The following is a 22764-nucleotide window of genomic DNA, read 5'->3' on the forward strand; positions in this document are numbered from 1 at the left end:
CATGTTGGGTCAAAATTTGCCCCCAATTGTAAAAAATCCTCCTTTTCAAAACAAACAATGCTGATTTTCTTCAAATTTGTGTTAGATCTCCCAAATCCCATAGACTTTTGTGTTAGATCTCCCTAATCCCACAGACTTTTGTGTTGGATCTCCCTAATCCCTTAGACTTTTGTGTTGGATCTCCCTAATCCCACAGACTTTTGTGTTAAATCTCCCTAATCCCATAGACTTTTGTGTTGGATCTCCCTAATCCCTTAGACTTTTGTGTTGGATCTCCCTAATCCCATAGACTTTTGTGTTAAATCTCCCTAATCCCACAGACTTTTGTGTTAGATCACCCTAATCCCATGGACTTTTGTGTTGGATCTCCCTAATCCCTTAGACTTTTGTGTTGGATCTCCCTAATCCCAGACTTTTGTGTTAGATCTCCCTAATCTCATAGACTTTTGTGTTTGACCTCCCTAATCCCATAGACTTTTGTGTTAAATCTCCCTAATCCCATAGACTTGTGTTAAATCTCCCTAATCCCATAGACTTTTGAGTTACATCTCCCTAATCCCATAGACTTTTGTGTTGGATCTCCCTAATCCCAGACTTTTGTGTTAGATCTCCCTAATCTCATAGACTTTTGTGTTTGACCTCCCTAATCCCATAGACTTTTGTGTTAAATCTCCCTAATCCCATAGATTTGTGTTAAATCTCCCTAATCCCGTAGACTTTTGAGTTACATCTCCCTAATCCCTTAGACTTTTGTGTTAGATCTCCCTAATCCCATGGACTTTTGTGTTGGATCTCCCTAATCCCATAGACTTGTGTTAAATCTCCCTAATCCCGTAGACTTTTGAGTTACATCTCCCTAATCCCATAGACTTTTGTGTTAGATCTCCCTAATCCCATGGACTTTTGTGTTGGATCTCCCTAATCCCATAGACTTTTGTGTTGGATCTCCCTAATCCCTTAGACTTTTGTGTTGGATCTCCCTAATCCCATAGACATTTTATGATCTAGATCAGTACACATCTTGAATTTATGAAATGAAACTGTGGAATCCACAGCTTATTACACGTATATTAACATGCTAACCGCTTCCCTTTATGAACTTTTCTAACTTTCATTGATGATTTTATTCAGTGGTCTTGCTTAACCACAAAAACTGAGCTGTACTTTGAGTTTCCTGATGTTGCCTACCTCTAATGAGAATGATTTTGAGTTTTGGCGTGTCGACATCCAGAAGAATGTTCTGTCCTTTACTGACGACCACAAAGTCACCCTCCTTAGGAAGCGGTCCTCCACCCCAAGTAAATGGAGACGACCAGACGTCCACATAGAAGTACTCAGCCGAAGTCTGGGGGAAAAAAACAGAGAATGAGTGAAAAAAAGTCAAAACTGAGAGAAACATTGAAGGATGAAAACAGTGAATTCTACTGATGAGATACATGTACATTAGTTAAAGAAAACAAGAATGTTAAAAAAACATGAATGCCCCCCCCCCCCCCTCCAGTACGTTTACTTTACAAACGTTGCATAAAAAATTAAGAATAATGAACCTCAATCCTTCAATACCTGTGTAGCGATTCCATTGCCAGCGACCTCCACTTCAATATTGACTTTCTCGGACTTGCTGTGTTGGTTGGTTGTGCACACCACTTGAGTGTTTGTAACCGAGGCAACATCACAGGGGGTTCCCGCTATTGTCACCGTTACATCAGACGGAACAGAACTACAACAAAATCACTAGTACTGTTACATTGGACGGAACAGAACTACAACAAAATCACTGTTACATCAGACGGAACAGAACTACAACAAAATCACTAGTACTGTTACATTGGACGGAACAGAACTACAACAAAATCACTGTTACATCAGATGGAACAGAACTACAACAAAATCACTGTTACATCAGACGGAATAGAACTACAACAAAATCACTGTTACATCGGACGGAACAGAACTACAACAAAATCACTGTTACATCAGATGGAATAGAACTACAACAAAATCACTGTTACATCGGACGGAACAGAACTACAACAAAATCACTAGTACTGTTACATCGGACGGAACAGAACTACAACAAAATCACTAGTACTGTTACATTGGACGGAACAGAACTACAACAAAATCACTAGTACTGTTACATTGGATGGAACAGAACTACAACAAAATCACTGTTACATCAGATGGAACAGAACTACAACAAAATCACTGTTACATCAGATGGAACAGAACTACAACAAAATCACTGTTACATCAGACAGAACAGAACTACAACAAAATCACTGTTACATCGGACGGAACAGAACTACAACAAAATCACTGTTACATCAGACGGAACAGAACTACAACAAAATCACTAGTACTGTTACATCGGATGGAACAGAACTACAACAAAATCACTGTTACATCAGACGGAACAGAACTACAACAAAATCACTGTTACATCAGACGGAATAGAACTACAACAAAATCATGTTCAGAATACATTTTTTAGGATACAGTACAGTACTAAGTCAAGCATATTAAAAAATGCTTCCCAATGGCATTATAGTATTTAATGTGCTTGTGCTTTTTACAAAAAAATAAGCAATACACACTCATATTGTCATTTCAAAAATAGACAAAATGTTTTATCACAGAGCAATGTACATGTACATGGATGCTAACATATATATGTTAAGTTCCTGTAAATAATGATCAAACTTTGCCATGTACATTGTACTTACTACAGATGAGCTGAGAGTTCACCTACCCGAATCCTGTCCCTGTGATTGTGACAGAGGTGCCCCCTCCTGTGCCCCCACGGGCAGGACTGACTCCAGTAATCTCGGCAGTTTTTGAAGCGTCGTATGTATACCCTCCAATCAGAGTTCTTGTTGCTCCATTTTCTGTTACATTGACATCACAGGCCTGTGAGCCTACTACAGGGGCTGCCAAAAGTCAAACAGATTCTTAGAAAAACTCTAAATTCATTTTTTTAATGTCATTGTTAATTTGACTGAATTATAATCCTTGGAATCTTACCAGTAGCTGCTGGAGTTTTACAGACAAAGCTCCCAGCCGTTTGGGTGGCATTAACGACCTTTACACATGGCTGGCCACACACAGTTGCTGTTGTCCCAGCGTCAAATCCAGATCCTGATAATGTTACTGCCTGACCTCCAGCACTGCTTCCTACAATGCATCAAAACCACGTATTAGTACTGTAAAGCCGGATATTTGGTGGGTATATAATTTTGGCTAATTTTTGGCCATTTACAAAGATTCATCAAAATAAAAATCACTAAAATTATGTACATCAGTAAACATATATATTGTATGAATAAACTAAACTGAGTTTACCAAAAATAATGGTATACCTTGTAAATCCAAATGTGCTAAATTTGTTAATTTAAAAAGCATTAAATTAAAAAATATTATTAAAAATTATCAACCTAACTTTAAAAAGTTGGCTATATGGTAATGGTACTAAAGTCTGTTATCAGTAGAGAGACTGCTATTTGCAAACAATAATAAGAGCAGGGGTCATGCTGCAAAGTTTCCAGCTAAAAAAGTTCTAACTATATCAAAGCTGTTGTTCCTTCATGATTACCCACAAAAGTATGACCTTCAACTTTGACCCGCAAAATAACAGGCATACCACTCTCACCATGGGGAAACATTATATGTACCTGGTTTCTAAGGTATCCTAGCATTATCAGTATTCTCATTAACCGTCCATTAACATTCTAACGAATGAATAGTCAGACACAGAGAAAGTTAAATCACTCTACCATACCAAGATAGAACCCATCTACATCTATTATGGTTGAATATGTGTATCAAATTCAATTATCCTAAGTCTTAAGTACTGTTTCTATAATTGTTTTGTCCCTACAAAATTTACCCATGTATAGGTTTGAGCATGAAAAACATGATTTTTCTCTCTAGTCATTGGGAACACTGTTTTTATCTGCTCCATAAGGTGGTGACAGACAGATTGATGCAAGTGTGTCATATCATAATACAACCTGTCTAGAATAGGAGCATAAAAACAAACTTCAAATGAAATTAATGACAAACTCTCAGACTTGCTTACCACTGGTAGGTGTGATGGAGGACAGCAACAGCTGATATTCAAACATCTGATCATTATTGGACTGCCCTTTGTTGGTTACTGTCAGTACCACAGCGAATGAACCGACATTCTGAACGCCTGCTGTACACCGGACTTCTGTAACAGATGATGACGTCACCACACAAACTGCTGCTCCAACAGTGACCACATTCTCAGCGTTGGTGGCACCAAAGTTCTGTCCTGTCAGAACCAGGGTGGTGCCTGCTGATCCCTGGGCGGGGCTGACGGCTGTGATTGCTGGGGTGCTGGCGGTGGCATACGTGTAGTTCTGCTGAGGATAAGTCTGACTGTTGGAGGTAACCATGACCACCACAGCCCCGGCGGCATGAGCAGGTGTGGTGCAGGTCACATTGTTCAAGGTAACCTCCGTCACCACACAGCCTGATCCGTCTATACTGACAGTAGTACCAGACACGAAACCATTCCCCTCAATGGTGAGTTGTGATCCTCCGTTAGTGCTGCCATCAGTGGATGACAGACGGGCGATTGTGGTATCTCCTGCCACCGTCAGCGACCCCTGGGCCAGGCCGACATCATTGACTAGGACCTTCACGGTATTAGCTCCAGCAGGGAGGTAGCGGATTGCACACACAATGGTACTATCGGTCACGGAGGACACTGTACATATTTCATCTCCTACAGTGACTGACACAGCAGAAGGAACAGTTCCGAATTTTGACCCAGTGAAACTCAGTGATGTGGGCGAACCTCCATCCACATTACCCGGGGTCACACCGCCTAACTGAGGGGTGACATTAGGGTCATACACATATTGACATAACACTCCACATTTAGCCTGGACTGAGCTACCGGTCGGAGAAGTTACAGAGACCTCCAGAGTCTTGGGTCCAGCTGAGTTTAGATTCCTGGCTGTGCATTTGATTGAGGTGTAGGTGGCATCAGAGACAGGGCAGGGATATCCCCCAATTGTCACCGTCACCCAGATGTCATCATCAAAACCAGTGCCCACAATCTCGATCTCATTACCTCCCATCACAGACCCAAGAGGAGGCAGAATGTCCGTTACCTCGGGAACCAGGGCAAATGTCCGCGCAGTCTGACCAGGAATCTGAATCAAAGCATTGCCCATATTGTTGTGCCTCATTCTGATTTCCTCCATGATCCCCGTCTGAGGAGAACTGCTGGGGTCAATATTACAGGAAATCTTGGTTGACGTCGCGGCTGTCACCGAGCAGAGGTTGTTACCAAAGTAGACCTCGTTCTGGCATTCTGTGGAGCTGAAGCCCTCTCCTTCAATGTCAATCACGTCCTGGGAAGAGCCACTCTGACGGCTGATGGAGGTGATGACTGGCGTGGAACAGCGAGAGAAGGTGAACTGGAATTTGGTGCTGCCTGTGGGTGAGGCTAGAAGAAAACAGCTGGGGAGGAGATCAGTGGAACCCTTACAAGCACTGGTGTCCACAGGATTGGAAACCCCTACAAACAAACAAACATACAGTAAAATACCGAAGTTTTCTGTCCCTCTCCTAGAAATGCATGTAAACAATCAGGTACATGTACACCTACATTCTAGAACATTTCATGTACCTCTAAATTCAAAAAGAAAACAGATTTATGCCCAGTACAGTAAAACATGGTTACAGCAAACACTCTCATAATGAATTCAATCTTACAGTAAAACATGGTTACAGCTAACATTCTCATAATGAATTCAATCTTACAGTAAAACATGGTTACAGCAAACACTCTCATAATGAATTCAATCTTACAGTAAAACATGGTTACAGCTAACATTCTTATACTGAATTCACACTTACAGTAAAACACGGTTACAGCAAACACTCTTATAATGAATTTAATCTTATACCAAAATGATTTTCATTCCCTGTAGTTTTAAAACACGATGAACTCATTGGATATAACAAATTATGTTTATAACAAATCAAAATTGTTATTCTCTAGCACTTCGCTATAAGTGTGCTATATGGTGAAATTTGAATTGTTGCAAGTAACAAAGGGTACCTGAGTTTATGATATGTTGGGCTGCAATTTGTCCCATGGTGACAGAGACTTCCCCTGAGGAAGTGGAGGGTCTGTCCACCACACTGACACAGCCTCGGAAAAAGGTTGTCTTGTAGACGTCACAATAGTCGCTCCAGTAGCAGTATTTACCAGCCACCGTAAACCGGTGTCTGAACACGCCTGTACAAAAAAATACAACCGTTACAATTACACAACACATATTATAGATACAACCGTTACAATTACACAAAACATATTATAAATACAACCGTTACAATTACACAACACATATTATAGATACAACCGTTACAATTACACAACACATATTATAGATACAACCGTTACAATTACACAACACATATTAGAAATACAACCGTTACAATTACACAACACATATTATAAATACAACCGTTACAATTACACAACACATATTATAAATACAACCGTTACAATTACACAACACATATTATAGATACAACCGTTACAATTACACAACACATATTATAGATACAACCGTTACAATTACACAACACATATTAGAAATACAACCGTTACAATTACACAACACATATTATAATAGATACAACCATTACAATTACACAACACATATTATAAATACAACCGTTACAATTACACAACACATATTATAGATACAACCGTTACAATTACACAACACATATTATAGATACAACCGTTACAATTACACAACACATATTATAAATACAACCGTTACAATTACACAACACATATTATAGATACAACCATTACAATTACACAACACATATTATAGATACAACCGTTACAATTACACAACACATATTATAGATACAACCGTTAAAATTACACAACACATATTATAGATACAACCGTTACAATTACACAACACATATTAGAAATACAACCGTTACAATTACACAACACATATTAGAAATACAACCGTTACAATTACACAACACATATTATAAATACAACCGTTACAATTACACAACACATATTATAGATACAACCGTTACAATTACACAACACATATTATAAATACAACTGTTACAATTACACAACACATATTATTTCTAAAAGAAAATTAGCTCTAGAAAGTGTTTGGAAATTCCAACATCACAATTGTGCGACTTAATCAAAATTTCCTGCATTAAGAGTAATTAATTTACTGTGTACAAGGTTATTTTCGCTCAGTGTTATTTTTGCCCTTCTACACCTGCAGACAGTTTCACCCCATTTCAAATTCACTCAAACACATTTGTGTTAAAAGAGATGATAGGAGAAAAATTGTTTTGCCGTGTCTTTGATTTGCCTATCAACAAGTGCAAATGGGACGAAAATGAATTGGAGGCAAATATTTCCCTATATTCAGTATTACAATGCTGGGACATTTTGGATCCATGTGTATTTGTAATGTAATTTATCTGAAGCAGCAGGTGCCCCACTGTTGAAGGATCCACGTGTATTTGTAATGTAATTTACCTGAGGCAGCAGGTGCCCCGCTGTTGAAGGATCCACGTGTATTTGTAATGTAATTTACCTGAGGCAGCAGGTGCCCCGCCGTTGAAAGATCCACGTGTATATGTAATTTACCTGAGGCAGCAGGTGCTCCGCTGTTGAAGCCCCCAGGGAACTCCTCTGTGGACACCTCATCCTTGACCTGAACAACCCGGGGGGTGAAGCCAGTGATGTAGGAGGCAAAGAACCATCTCCACTCCACAATATCCCCCGTTTTGATCTCCAGGTTCTTGGGGTTCCATGCATATCCTGACAACTTGAATTCTGTAACAATGACACTTTAGAAATCAGATTATCAACAGGCTATTAGATACATGGGACAAAAAATGTTTGGGTTGATCCTCATTTGTCAATAAATATAATTTGATATAAATTCATTTCATCATAGCTGATTGAATCTTTCTGTAACAAATAAAACAGTATGTGGTCATAAAAAATATTAACTATAAATAAAATAATCCACTGTCTCACATAAATAAATAGTAAAAAAAATATGTAGTTTTACTTGGATGGATAGTCAATAAACCAGTGTGTAGTCTTAAATGGATGGATAGTCAATAAAACTGTGTAGTCTTACATGGATGGATAGTCAATAAAACTGTGTAGTCTTACGTGGATGGATAGTCAATAAAACAGTGTGTAGTCTTACGTGGATGGATAGTCAATAAAACTGTGTAGTCTTACGTGGATGGATAGTCAATAAAACAGTGTGTAGTCTTACGTGGATGGATAGTCAATAAAACTGTGTAGTCTAACATGGATGGATAGTCAATAAAACAGTGTGTAGTCTTACGTGGATGAATGCCCTGGTTATCCACTTTGTGGATGGTAGCTGTGTCTTGGATCAGACAGATGATTTGGGTGGAGGTGGCTGACTCTATGATACAGTCGTTCGGTCCCACTCTGACTGCTGTCCCTGTGGTGTTGGTGGAGAAGCCCTCCCCTGTGATGGTTACTCTGGTCCCCCCCATCACTGAACCTTGGAGCGGATAAACATTGGTAATACGGAACTTAATGTCTAGAGATGGAATGTTGTTGGAACTGAAATGCACATACAATCATAAGATCTACAACTGAACTTGTCTGATAAAAACACAGAAAAACTTGCATGAGGTGGAACTCGATCTGTCTCCTGTGTGTGTGTGGGGGGGGGATGGGATATTTTTGGATCGATCCATCATGTGTATGAAGCTGCACTTACTCTATCATCAACACAGATGCAAAAAAATAAATTAGAAATATATTATTTGTCTCTTTAAAATTCTAAATCTTTCTGAATAGCTCAGCAGATTAAGGCATTATGCTGGCAATTAACGGATTGTATGTTACTGTCCCGCAGGAGTTTTAATATTTTTCTTTATGAATTTACATGTACACTAATGCTGCCATTTTTTATGCACATGAGGCAAAATTTTCAATCTCCAACATTGAAACACATCACAGATATCCTTTGTTTTTCTTTCATTTCAACTTACTAAAGATACAATGTTTTAACTCCTTCCTATTTTTAGTTTCCATATCAGTGAAAAATTCTCAAGAGGGATGTTAACAATATAAAATCAATCATTACTCCTTCTTAAGAATGATATCAATTGTTTTTATGGTCAAAGGTTAGGGTCACCTTGTCACATACTGTATAGCGGGTTTTTCCACGGGTCTAAAATTTGGTGATTTGCTGGAACAAAGGTATGCTAATGATTCTAGTGGAATCAATTTTGGCAGACAAGGAAGAGTTATCTTTCTTGCAAATAATGAAGTCGCAATTGCGAATTGGGAGCATATTTCACAAGCGAAATTTTGTCAGAAAGCTATCTAACTGCTAACATAAGCCAAAATCATCCCACGGGGGGAAAAAAGCTATACAGTACATGTTAAGAAATATTTTCTGAATGATAGAAAGATTAGTTTCAATTATTTAAACAACAAACAAACCCCTTGCTACAAAGTTAGAAATGAGGAAAATGAAAAATAAGTAATCAGAATTTTTTACCCATCAACAGCGTATCCACTTGAACCTGCAAGTTTGATGGGGTAGTTTCCGGGCTGCATCGCTGGTAGGACAGCAGTGACTGTGGTGGCCGTGATGGAGGAAATGGGGACAACGGTGTCACCGATGGTCAGGTTGCTGGACAGGTCAAAGTTGGAACCAGTAATGGTCAGAGTGTCACCTCCTATCAAAAACAGTGAAAAATTACATTTTCATTTGTATTTCCCCCAAGAAAAATAAAGCAGATCGTTTTTTCCATTCTATATATAATTTGCAGAAATGCTTAAATTGTGAAATACATCAAGAAAAATCCATTTTTATCATTATTTCCAAATAATGGGAAGGTTATTGAGATGATATACAAGTAGACATTAAACTCTATACAAATAGATCAATATCAAATCTAAATGAAGACAAACCTCCGACTGAAATAGTGGATGGACTGACGGAAGAAATGACGGTCATTCCCGTGTTTGTGTAACTATACTGACTGCCAAACGTCACAGTGCCCCCACCAGTCTGGTGAACTACAATGTCTCCTGTGCCGGCCGAGTTCTGATGAAAAAATAATATTCCATTGCAGTTTCATTACCTGAGAGACACATATTATTTATTAAAGACAGTAAAACATGCTTATAGCAAAGTGTTGGGGGACAAACAGTTTTGACTCATCTTATAAACGTAATTTGTTATATCCAATGAGTTCAGAATATGTTTTAAACCTAAAGGGAATGAAAATCACTTCACTGTAAGCGTGAATTCATTATAATCATGTTCTCTATGACCATGTTATACAGTAATCATGAATCAGTAACTGTGTTTTACTGTAATAAAGAATTCATTTTAAGCATGTTCACTGTAACTGTGTTTTACTGTAAGCGTGAATTCATTATAAGCATGTTCACTGTAACTGTGTTTTACTGTAAGCGTGAATTCATTATAAGTGTGTTCACTGTAACTGTGTTTTACTGTAAGCGTGAATTCATTATAAGTGTGTTCACTGTAACTGTGTTTTACTGTAAGCATGAATTCATTATAACTGTGTTCACTGTAACTGTGTTTTACTGTAATAAAGAATTCATTATAAGCATCTTCACTGTAACAGTGTTTTACTATAATCATGAATTCATTATATAAGTGTGTTCACTGTAACTGTGTTTTACTGTAAGTGTGAATTCATTATTAGTGTGTTCACTGTAACTGTGTTTTACTGTAAGCATTAATTCATTATAAGCATGTTTGCTGTAACTGTGTTTTACTGTAATAAGCAGTGGTTATAATAGTTAAGTAAACTGTAGTATAAAACATTTTACGATAAACAAGCAATATGTGAGAAAGTTGTTTGGAATACTTACAGAGTTGGGAGCAATGCAGACAATCTGTGTCGAGGTTGTAGATCTTTTGCTGCATGGTGATCCACCAATCGTGACATTATCATCATTACCAAAGCCATACCCAGTCAAGGTAATCTCAACTCCACCTAAAACAGAGACATAGAGGGATAAAAAAACACTCACCAACAAAAACATTTCAAAACTATACACATCAGATATTTATATCGGTATGAACTAGAACTGTCATAATGGGACTAATACCTCCCACTGGGCACTTTGGATGCTAGAAATTAGGGGAATTTGTGCACATTAAAGAATAAATGGTTTTAAGGTATGCTCCAGATATTGACAACATAACCCCCCCCCCCCCCCCCCCTCCCAATAGAAACATTATCTAGTATAACTTCCTTGAATATCAAAAATTCTCAATCAAAATAGCAGGTGCAAAAACTTCACTATTCATATAATATAATGGAATAGAAGAAACTTTATTTGTGGGGGTTATACAGGGGGGTTCACTTTACAGCCTATTAATGTGTATGTTACAGTGCTCTTTTAATATTAGGATAAATTTTCATATTTTGCATATTGGAGTATTAGACAGAAATATAAAGGAATATATAGGAAGTTGTTCGGTGCAGCGATATCATATTCGATTGACCAAAATATACGAATACAGAATAAAAGATTAAGTGGAACCCTCTGCAATAAATTTCTCCTTCTTTGATACAGAATAATTTGTAAAACTAAAACTCTGAAATACCTCCGAGGTTTGAAGAGAGCGGGGAGACACTGGACAGTTGGAATGGGTAAGTGAAGGTCACGTTTCCATTAGCATTGTGGGTACACCCCTTGGATGCTAGAATGATTTCTATTGGGTACGATCCTGCAGGTCCACTGCCCACAGTACAGATGATCCGAGTGGTGGTGGAAGACTTGGGGACGCACTCCACTCCACCGATTGTGATATTATGATTGGATGCCACCGTGTCGAAATTTGTCCCAATTATGGTGATGTCATTTCCTGCTGTGGCTGTCAATGTGCAAAGAGAACACATGTAAAATAATGACAGAATATATGAATAAATAGTATACACTACAATATAATTGAAATGAAAATTTTGCAAATTTTTCAAATTATACATTAATCATAAATTTCTGATATCCCATGGTTAAAATACAATTGTTGCTCTGTGCAAAAAAAAAAAAGTTCATGGTTGACCGACCTGTTGTGGGGTTAACTGAGGTGACAGTCATAGTAGCTGCCATAGTCCACTCAAACGTACACACTCCACTGCATTTAGTGGGGATGTCGTTTATGTAGGCCATCACCTGTGGCTTGTCATGGTACGTCATTAACATGTCACCATGAATGGGGTCAAAGGTTATCCCTCCATCAACTACTGTGGAGATGTTTAACATTACATCTACGCCAGATAGTTGACTTGTAAGCTGCATTTCTTCCTGGTCACCGGCTTTAGTAAGGAAGGCCACACTTAGGTCAAATGAAGCACAGTCTCCATGGCGATATGCGTACACATTCCCCATTTCTGGGATTCCTGATTCTAACATCTCGATCAGGGATTCTCCCGTCACATCATAAGGAATTCCTATAGAAAAGTTTTCTTCCACAATAAAAGTTTTGAATTCTTTTTCATTTATTCTTATGTGGTACATGTATGTACATTATTAGCTCTGCAGAGTATTTCCTTCATATTTTTTTTTAATCAGCATTAGACTTCTGCGAGACAGGATCATTTTTATCAAATTGATAGTATTAGTCTTTGCTAGTTCAGTACAAAACAAACACACAAGTAGAGGAAACATTCTAGTAAACATAAGCAGGTTTTGTGTAGGTGATCTTCATACGCTTTCTTCTTAAATGGCTATAACTAACATTTACACTTTAGCTGACTATATAGCTAATTTATATACACTTTAGCTGACTATATAGCGAACTTATATATACACTTTAGCTGACTATAGCTAACTTATATACACTTTAGCTGACTATAGCTAACATATATATACTTTAGCTGACTATATAGCTAACATATACACTTTAGCAGACTATATAGCTAACATATATATACTTTAGCTGACTATATAGCTAACATATACACTTTAGCAGACTATATAGCTAACATATATACACTTTAGCTGACTATATAGCTAACATATACACACTTTAGCTGACTATATAGCTAACATATATACACTTTAGCTGACTATATAGCTAACATATATACACTCTAGCTGACTATAGCTAACTTATATACACATTAGCTGACTATAGCTAACATATACACTTTAGCTGAGATTCTAACCTGACTTGGATTTCCCGGCAAATGTTACCGTGAAGCTTCCCTGGACTGGAGGAGAGGCTGTCTGGGTTCGAACCACCGAGACTGAACCACCGGACACAACCTGTGAACCAGACAAAGTATGTTGCACATGCAAAGCAGCACAAGTGCAGTGGTTTTCCTCTGAATGCTAACAAAGCAGCACACAAGTGCAGTGGTTTTCCTTTGAATACTAAAGATCCTGAGCTAGGGCCTATCTCAATTCTATAAAGATCTTGATACATTATGTTTTGAAATGCATATGGTAATTTCTTACATGTATCTACTGTGAATATTACGTCATTTCGTAACATGGCTAATACCTTACTGATTGTAAGATATGAAGTCATGTACATTGCATGTGTATTGCACAACTAATTCCAATAACTTTTATTATCTATTTTAATCACTATGATTCACATGTAGAGATGAAATACAATCTTAATTTAGAATTTTCTCAATCAGACACAGAAACTACATGTATATCTCTCAGAAATAAATACTCAACGTGAAGTACACAGAATTAAAAAAAAAACAGTTATTGTACGCAACATCTCAATCAAACAGAGAAACTTTTTTTACCTGCCCATTAACCGACTGGAATTTTCGGAAGTTGTAGCCGCAGTCGAATGGAGTCAGTGTGATCTCATATGTTGGGTTGTTGTTGACGGTTGTTTTATCAACCTGAACTTGATCCATTCGGTAATTATTGGGTGTAGAAGCCCTCATCCTCAGCTCATTCACCGTTGCTACAAACAGATATAAGTATTAACAATTCTAGAAATTAAAATGATGCTATCTTTAATGTGGATTGTAATTAGTGAAAAAATAATTGATACACGAGGAATTCTAACTTCGGAAAACTCGACATTTCTGACATTTTCTCTAAAATCATTTTTTCATCTCCTTGATATGAAGAATTCTTGCATGATTTCCAAAATAGGTTTAAATTCTATATTATAGTAATATTCCCATAATTTGTACATGAACTTGGGTAGCTCATTGGTTAGATCACCTAACTAATAATGCAAGGGTCCCAAGATTGATACCGGATTATTCCAAAGATTTTTCTCTCCTTCTCTGCTACATTTAATACATAAATAGTTTTACTTGCAACAACAAGGAACTTTCAAATTATGCTGACTCAAAAACAGACAATCACGGTAATATATCAAAAGATTGTAAAAATGAGATAGAATGCAAGTGAATGGTGCGTGAAATGTCACAAAAATCTCTGTATTATTGAGAAACATCACATATGTCCTCAACATTAAATCAAATTCCAATTATGTATGCATGTAACGAGGATAGAGACTCTTACCAATATCAGCATCTGAGGTCAGAGGTCGTTCTCGTCCAATGATCACCTCATCAAAAAGGACCTCGGCACTCTCTCGAAACACCTGGGCACGAGTCAGGATGAAACTTGTTCCCGTGGGAACCTTGCCTGTTAGGGCCGTGTACATGTCAAAGCAGGCGTACTTCCAGATACTGAAATACGTCAAAAATACGATCAAATCTACAGAGTTTTCTTTCTGATTGTGGATATGTGTTCCATCATGGATAAATCTTCATCATTTCTCAGAAAAAGTAAATATTATCATAAGTAAGTGCTACAATAAGTAAGCACTGAACATGACTAAATGAGTTGTTTCCACACCAATGGGTTTACGTGATAAATCGACACTGATTTGTGTAAGTGATAAATCGACACTGATTTGTGTAAGTGATAAATCGACACTGATTTGTGTAAGTGATAAATCGACACTGAATGATGTAAGTGATGAATTGACATTGGGAATGTAAGTGATGAATTGACATCGAGTATGTAAATGATGAATGGGCATTGAGGATGTAAGTGATGAATTGACATTGGGAATGTAAGTGATGAATTGACATTGGGAATGTAAGTGATGAATTGACATCGAGTATGTAAATGATGAATTGGCATTGAGGATGTAAGTGATGAATTGACATCGACTGACATAAGTGATGAATTGACATCGACTGACATAAGTGATGAATTGACATTGAGGATGTAAGTGATGAATTGACATTGAGGATGTAAGTGATGAATTGACAATGAGGATGTAAGTGATGAATTGACATCGACTGACATAACTGATGAATTGACATCGACTGACATGAATTGACATTGAGGATGTAAGTGATGAATTGACATTGAGGATGTAAGTGAATTAACACCGACTGATGTAACACAAAGCATAACTTATAAACTTACTCCGCAGTGTGGACCATGCTGTGAGAGAAGGTGGTCGCTTTGCCAGTCTGCTGAACGTTCTGTGCATCAGTGTACGAATAATACAGTCTCACAAAGTCCCTAATCACACCTTTGTAAGCAAAACATAGCTGCAAAACAAGAGTAATGGGTAGGAAATCAAATCCTCGATTCCTTCTTACTAATAGTTATTACATCATATCCGGGATGTCATTTAAAAATCCTCTCTTACAAATATACAGACACAAATGGCCTTGACATAAATACTGACCATTCTGACACTCTGACCCAGTTTAAGACCAGTGTCGTCATCTCTGTAGAGGTACCAGGGGTTCTTCACCGAGTATTTCCCACAAAAGGCTTCCTCATCTCCGATTCTACTCCCTCCCAACCCCCCAGGAATACTCTCCTCAAACGTGTGATGAACTTTTGTAGCTGCCGGGCTAGCAATGGCTTTTGGACATCTGACACCAAAAAGTTGGTTCAATCCATCTTTCATCTGCATTCATGAAAAAGTAGTGCATCTAACTTTGTACCGTTATAATTCTTGTTGATTTGAATATAAATTTTCTATCCAATGACATACTGAAGTAAACAGTGTGTATATAGAAGCTTTTTTTAGTGGGTGTGAAAATTAGTGAGCGTAATCTTAAGAGATAAAGCTATGGCAATGATTTTCAAGGTTGCAAATTTGGCAATTTAATTAATATCTACATGTACTTTATAGATATAAAAGGGCTTAAAATCTTACGGCGATTCAGAAACTATCTATCGCTAAAATTAATACCCCACCAGAAACAATTGTTATACCGCAACTACCTTACATTTCAATAGCACGTAATATCCCACTGGACTTACATCATTAGCAGACAAATCATACTCCAGAAGAGGGGAGGTCACTCCCGCCATACTCAGAGTGAAATACTCCCCACTGGGGACTCCGTTTGTTTTCTCTGTCACTGTGATCCCGAGAGTCTCCCCATTAGAACCAGGGTAGGTCTTGTACTGAAGTGTATTGATGTCCCCTACAAAAATAGGGTCAATTACTAGTTTTCTAGGACACAGGCACCACTGGACAATTAATGAGAGGACTGGTTTATTTCCCTGTTCAACACAGGAGTATTATCATAAAACTATTTATAACTTACCTTTATACAAGTATACTACGCACAGACAATTATATCGCTTAATGGGTTCGAATTTACTATTAAAGAGTAGTAATTTCGAACACAAGTGATGTAATTGCCTGTGACACTAAGCAATAAGTCACATTATACTAAACATATTACATGTAAATGTATATCTGTAAAACATAAAACTTAATGGTGGTGTATACTCAAAACAACAATAACAAGATCTATATTGCACTAAAACCAACATTGTCTGTTTTACCATGGACAGTAAATCACGGTTATAACAAACCTCCAGGGCCAGTGAAAACAGTTCATTATAACCAAACTTCATTATACAGTAAATGATAGTTATAATGAACCTTCAGGACAAGCAAAACACAGTTCATTATAAACAAACTTCATTGTATCCAATAACATTTTTTGCTATTGTCCTCTCATAGGGAAATATAACATTGCAATAATTGAGAATTTGTTATAAGTGTGTTTGTTATCAATGCGTTTCACTAATTTGTTTTCAGGAAAGCAAACATTAAAATCGCAGTCATCATAGTACTGACCTCTTTTTGAGGAGAAGGTGACTGTTAATACAATACCAGCTCCGTTAGCTTTAGGAGCTGCTGTCACGGTAACAGATTCGGACGGGTGGAAAACAGGAAGCTGCAGAAGAGCACTTCCTATGTCAGCCTCTGGGGTGGAGGTGGTCAGGAGAGCTACAAAAATTGTGGAGTTTCATTTACACTGAATAAATTTCTATTCCACGTTATCCTGTAACAGTTTCACAGATAAAGAGAAAAATAACACAGCTCACTAGTATACACTCCATCCAAGCCCAGTCTGAAGGTGGCATCAGAGAAGCTTCCACCATTCTCCGTCAGGTCCACTTCCTGTACCTCATTAACGCTAGATTTGGTGGAGAATCCACTCAGAGTGACCGTCTGCTTCTCCCTGACGATGGTGGATCGGACAGAAATTAACTGGTTCTCTTGTTTGGCTGCTGCTATGCTCTCATTGGTCAATTTTGTGTCGTACAAATGAGCAGCTACTTTTGCATAGGCTGCAACGGAATTCTCCCGGTGAAGAATTTCCATATAGTACCTATAAGTGAAGAATTTCCATTTAATACCTATAGATGGAGAGTTCAGTAAACTTAATGGCTGGTTGAAAATTGTAAAACTCTGAAGAGTATCATATATTTGCTTTATGCAGATGGAATTTTCAGAGCTTCATCCATTACTTACTTTTGGTTAGCAATGAGGCTAATCCTTTGTGACGTCTGCTCCGGGAATTTGGTATATCTGTTTGTGTAGGACTTGGAAAAAGCTATTTTTGTCTGTAAAAACATACGAATGAAATGAATAAAACATAATTGACATGCATTTTTCATGGTGAAAAAATGCTGAAAGATAAGCATAGGTCTGAACATTTTTGGAGAATTGTGTGTACAAACTTTAACATATTTCTCGATATGAAGCAGTCACCTTATCATCGGGATTGTCACTGGTACTGAAGTAGAGGCTTCCACCATCGTCTGCCATTATCCTGAACGCATAGACTCCAGAGTAGGGAGGAATGAAGTAGCCACGGGCCCGTGACACATAATTGTCCAGGTTCTCCGAGAGGTAGGTCTTGTCAGTGTGTGAAAGAATGTAATCCGGCGCGGAATCATTCAGTAGTAATACGTCATCTAAGTTGGAGTGGGATTTGGCCGTGTTGTTCCAAATTTCCAATGTTAAACCTCTGTTACCTATCAGGATGAAATATCAAATGGTGTCTTCAAATATTATCTTACTGTACTTTTTTTTTCAAATTCAGAAAACCTTTAGTCTTTATGCAGTCCTGGTCAATGACAATAAAAACAGTATGACGATAGAGACTTCTTCTATTTTGAGTTTTACCTGGGTAAGATGTTGGGACAGGCGAGGGTTGCATGGCAGTTTTACACACAATTTCTGTGGTCGTCAAAGACTGGACCTCACATTTAGTTCCTGTCATAAATGAAATAATAAAGTTGATATTTTTCTTCAATACTAAATATCAATAGAATCTAAAATACTATAAAATGCAACCAATACTATGTTTTGAATATTGCAGCTGAGTAAACTGAGTACTAATCACCTCCTACGAAGACTTGAGTCTTAGATCGAGATTCCTTGTCATCGAAGTTACGGCCCGTTATGGTGATAGTGGTGCAGCCCCCGATGCTGCCCGTGTTGGGCGTGACTGACGTGATTTCTGCGTAGGTCTGGTACTGGTAGATTTGTCCGTTACGACTCAGATAGAGGCTGCTTCCACTGCGACACGACCTGGAAGACACAGTTTGTGTCAGTGCAGTGAAGCAATGTTGTTTTCTGTTATTTATTTGTTTAAAGATCAGTCCTCAACAAACCTCACAAACTTTAAAAACTAAAATTCTTACAACTACATGGTTCTTACACTATTACACAGATAAATCTTACAGAGCTTATAGTCATTCTAAACTTGTGAAAATTTCAAACATGTGTAGTTACATTTCCAAGGTTTTTGTCTTTGATATTTTTTCAAATAGTGATGACAGCCATTTCCTACCGTGCCGCAGTTGTAAACAATGCAAGTAGGAATCTTGACAAATCTAGCATGTTTATTTAAACGACTGGGAATTCCGACAGAAATGAAAGTAGAATATAAATCTAAAAAATAAATTGATACATGAGGATAAGAAATGCGACACTTTACGCTGGCATACTTTTCTTGATGCACTAATGCGCTTCGTGATGTATGCTGGCTTGAAGCATCACAGTTCATACCCTCATGTATTTTCAAAAATGTTATTTCTTTTAAATAAATCTAATGCATTTTGAAGACTATAGACCAATACCTTCCAAAGCCGTCACTGATGATAAAGCTGGCGTTGTTGTTTCCTACAAAGAAAATACATCAAAATTTTACAAGGAAATTTACACAGTTCTTCATCAAAGAATTTTCAATGACGTGAATTTCAGGGACTCATTAGCGCAGTTTTTTTTTTTTCAATTTTAGAATACAATCCGTACATACCAACGAAAGTTCCACCGAGTTTACACATCATGTATCCATCGTCACTAGTGCCATCATTATTGAGCGCCATTCCATAGCTGAACATAAAACAAGCCACATCATACTCACACACAACAGAGCAGCAGAATCTGCAGCCGGTAAAGTCATACTAGTACTAGTATCAATTACACATAACAAGAAAAATAAAGTCTTTAAATTCCATTTCTATTTCACTAATTAGAAATGCAGTGAAAATTCCTTGACTTTTGAATGAAGTGGATATTGAAACTGAATATGGAATCAATTGAATGAAACCATCGCTGTAATTCTGCAGAATGAATTACATTTGGTTGGGGGGGGGGGGACTCAATTTTCCTGGATTTCGTGGGTATCCATGAATTTCAAACCACAACGAAATATCCAAATTATATAATGTTTCAATGTACAGAAATCAATTCCATGAAGTTACATCCCAACGGAACTGTAAAATCTCAACAATCCACGAAAATTAAGCCCCATGAACTTAATAGATGCCACAGTAAGCTTTAACAGCTGTAATACTTTAAGATCTTACAAGACATCATTCTCATTTTCCTTTTTCAGCTCGCACAGCATGGGTCCTCCATACACCCTAAGGATCTTCTCCGTTCTTCCATTGGAGCTTTCCTCGACGTTGGTGTCAAACCGATCGGTGAACATCTTTCCATTGATTGTTAACACACTACCCGGGGCCACCGCTTCATTGTCAATGGATGTAATTTGGGGTGTTCTCTCAGAATGTGGCTATCAAATATAAAATTTCTAATCATACACATAATTATAAGGAAAGCCTGGCTTGCCTTATTTTCTCCCGAACGCATTCAGTTTTTATTCGTCTAAATGTAATTTTCAGTCTCATGCAAAAATTTTAAACAAATACTTTTTCTGCTACATACATTTGTTTATTAAACTTTCTGTGTAATACATCATGATTTTAAAATCTATCTTTGCATTTCATTGATTTTTTTTCAATTATTTGTTGCATGTGTTATATATTCATAAATGCAATGTCAACATAAAGACACACAAATTTAAATGATTATTTCATTAACTGTTGAATATTGTGAAACATTTTATTAGATTTAAAGTCAGTAAAGGGTAAAAGATTGTAATTGGTTTCCCCTCTTTATGAATTCTCCCTAATCATGTGATATTTTCCCTCTCCCTAATTATGTGATATTTCCCCTCTCTATGAATACTCTCTGATGACATGTGATATTCCACTCTCCCTAATTATGTGATATTTCCCCTCTCCTAATTATGTGATATTTTCCCTCTCCCTAACTATGTGATATTTCCCCTCTTCCTAATTATGTGATATTTCCCCTCTCCCTGAATATGTGATATATTTCCTCTCTATAAATTCTCCCTAATAATGTGATATTTCCCCTCTCCCCAATTATGTGATATTTCCCATCTTCCTAATTATGTGATATTTCCCCTCTCCCTAATTATGTGATATTTCCCCTCTCCCTAATCATGTGATATTTCCCCTCTTTCTAATTATGTGATATTTCCCCTCTGCCTATTTATGTGATATTTCCCCTCTCTCTAATTGTGTGATATTTCCCCTCTCCCTATTTATGTGATATTTCCCATCTCCCCAATTATGTGACATTTCCCATCTTCCTAATAATGTGATATTCCCCCTCTCCCTAATTATGTGATCTTTCCCCTCTCTCTAATTATGTGACATTTCCCATCTTCCTAATTATGTGATATTTCCCATCTTCCTAATTATGTGATATTTCCCCTCTCCCTAATCATGTGATATTTCCTCTCTCCCTAATTATGTGATATTTCCCCTCTCCCTAATCATGTGATATTTCCCCTCTCCCTATTTATGTGATATTTCCCCTCTCCCTAATTATGTAACATTTCCCCTCTCCATATTATGTGGCATATCCCCTCTCTATGAATTCTCCCTGAATATATATTTCCCCTCTCTCTAATTATCTAACATTTCCCATTCTCTGTGATATTTCCCCCTCTGGATCTTACCCTGAAGCGACATTTACTACTGGTGGCGCCCCCACAGTGTTTGTTTTCCGGCACTTTCTTCCCATCGACCGTCAGTCTGACATAGTATGTATCATCCTTCATCCCGGGCCTAAAATCCGCCAATAAATCATCAGTTATTCAAATCAAGGCAGTGGAGTGTACATTCAGGTTAATTGATTATCAGAATTCATTAAACATCATCAAAGACATGAAAAAATGTGGTTAATACTTGCAAAATGAATTTTAATGTTAACAATGATGGGGAAAAGGAAAAAAAAATCTAAATGATTGACATGAAAATCAAAAAAGATGTGATCTTGTTATAAAAAAATAGCTGAAATCCTGTGTGTGTTCTGCACACTTTAAGACCTATAATCATCTTGGCTGAAATCTATTTGTATCTAATTAAACATCTGTGTGAAATTCTTATTTAAAATAGTATGCACTGCAATACCACAATAATTTTAGGGGATTTTTTTCAATTTTCGGGGAAAATAAACTCTATTTTCTAAATATTCTTCCGACCTTTTTTCTACAATTACACTTCCTCGACTGTCCGACTGCTTAAAATTTAGTGTGGACTTACGGGGTGTAGCACATGACTTTGACCTCGGTGGTACCATCTTTGTTGACCGGACAGTCGTAGGATGTGGTTCCGGACACCAGCTGGACCTGGTTTCCTTCATTGATGTTGTCCTGGGAGAAGCCCCGCCCACTGATCAAAAGCCGTGTCTCCCCACACAAACTGCCCTCATTCGGACTGACGGAGTCTACCACAGGCTCTGAAATAGTAAAAATCAATCATCAGGACACATTTAGTCATAGTCAATTCAACTGGCTGCTGGGGATTTGTGTCAATATTTCTATAATATCAGATGAGAACGTCAGCTCTGCAGTGTTTCAAATGGGGCTGTACTGGTCTAAAAATACTTGCAATAAAACTTCAACTGACTTGTTAATTCTGAAATGACTGTAAACATTATCATAAGGTCCACTTTTAAATACCAGAGTGCATTACAATTTTTCAATTTGTAGTAAATGTTATATGACATGGACTGCTCT

At 37.5% G+C, this 22764-nt stretch overlaps 2 protein-coding genes across 2 annotated transcripts in view; both read right to left on the minus strand.

Moving 5' to 3' along the window:
* LOC125681851 (N-alpha-acetyltransferase 50-like) overlaps positions 1 to 1317 on the minus strand; it is a 205487-nt gene extending 204170 nt beyond the window's left edge. Inside the window, exon 1 of the mRNA XM_056157275.1 lies at positions 1312 to 1317. The gene's annotated coding sequence lies outside the window, so the exon portion shown is untranslated. The remainder of the gene's footprint in view (positions 1 to 1311) is intronic.
* Positions 1 to 22764, minus strand: part of LOC125678473 (fibrocystin-L-like) — a 53115-nt gene that overhangs the window by 18572 nt on the left and 11779 nt on the right. Inside the window, exons 8-37 of the mRNA XM_056157271.1 lie at positions 22289 to 22484; positions 21703 to 21811; positions 20237 to 20445; positions 19684 to 19760; positions 19505 to 19547; positions 18766 to 18953; positions 18546 to 18635; positions 18129 to 18394; positions 17889 to 17980; positions 17459 to 17745; positions 17208 to 17360; positions 16376 to 16542; positions 15789 to 16016; positions 15521 to 15648; positions 14600 to 14769; positions 13861 to 14027; positions 13264 to 13363; positions 12163 to 12546; positions 11700 to 11969; positions 10958 to 11082; positions 10022 to 10157; positions 9606 to 9786; positions 8409 to 8656; positions 7691 to 7879; positions 6101 to 6280; positions 4079 to 5554; positions 3025 to 3174; positions 2753 to 2930; positions 1564 to 1720; positions 1189 to 1345 (exon numbers count right to left, since the gene is read on the minus strand). Of these exons, the coding sequence (XP_056013246.1) occupies positions 1189 to 1345; positions 1564 to 1720; positions 2753 to 2930; positions 3025 to 3174; positions 4079 to 5554; positions 6101 to 6280; positions 7691 to 7879; positions 8409 to 8656; positions 9606 to 9786; positions 10022 to 10157; positions 10958 to 11082; positions 11700 to 11969; positions 12163 to 12546; positions 13264 to 13363; positions 13861 to 14027; positions 14600 to 14769; positions 15521 to 15648; positions 15789 to 16016; positions 16376 to 16542; positions 17208 to 17360; positions 17459 to 17745; positions 17889 to 17980; positions 18129 to 18394; positions 18546 to 18635; positions 18766 to 18953; positions 19505 to 19547; positions 19684 to 19760; positions 20237 to 20445; positions 21703 to 21811; positions 22289 to 22484 (6501 nt within the window). The remainder of the gene's footprint in view (positions 1 to 1188; positions 1346 to 1563; positions 1721 to 2752; positions 2931 to 3024; positions 3175 to 4078; positions 5555 to 6100; positions 6281 to 7690; positions 7880 to 8408; positions 8657 to 9605; positions 9787 to 10021; positions 10158 to 10957; positions 11083 to 11699; positions 11970 to 12162; positions 12547 to 13263; positions 13364 to 13860; positions 14028 to 14599; positions 14770 to 15520; positions 15649 to 15788; positions 16017 to 16375; positions 16543 to 17207; positions 17361 to 17458; positions 17746 to 17888; positions 17981 to 18128; positions 18395 to 18545; positions 18636 to 18765; positions 18954 to 19504; positions 19548 to 19683; positions 19761 to 20236; positions 20446 to 21702; positions 21812 to 22288; positions 22485 to 22764) is intronic.

The sequence above is a fragment of the Ostrea edulis genome, chromosome 2 (genome assembly GCF_947568905.1).
Source record: "Ostrea edulis chromosome 2, xbOstEdul1.1, whole genome shotgun sequence".
In the NCBI taxonomy this organism is placed as follows: Eukaryota; Metazoa; Mollusca; class Bivalvia; order Ostreida; family Ostreidae; genus Ostrea; species Ostrea edulis.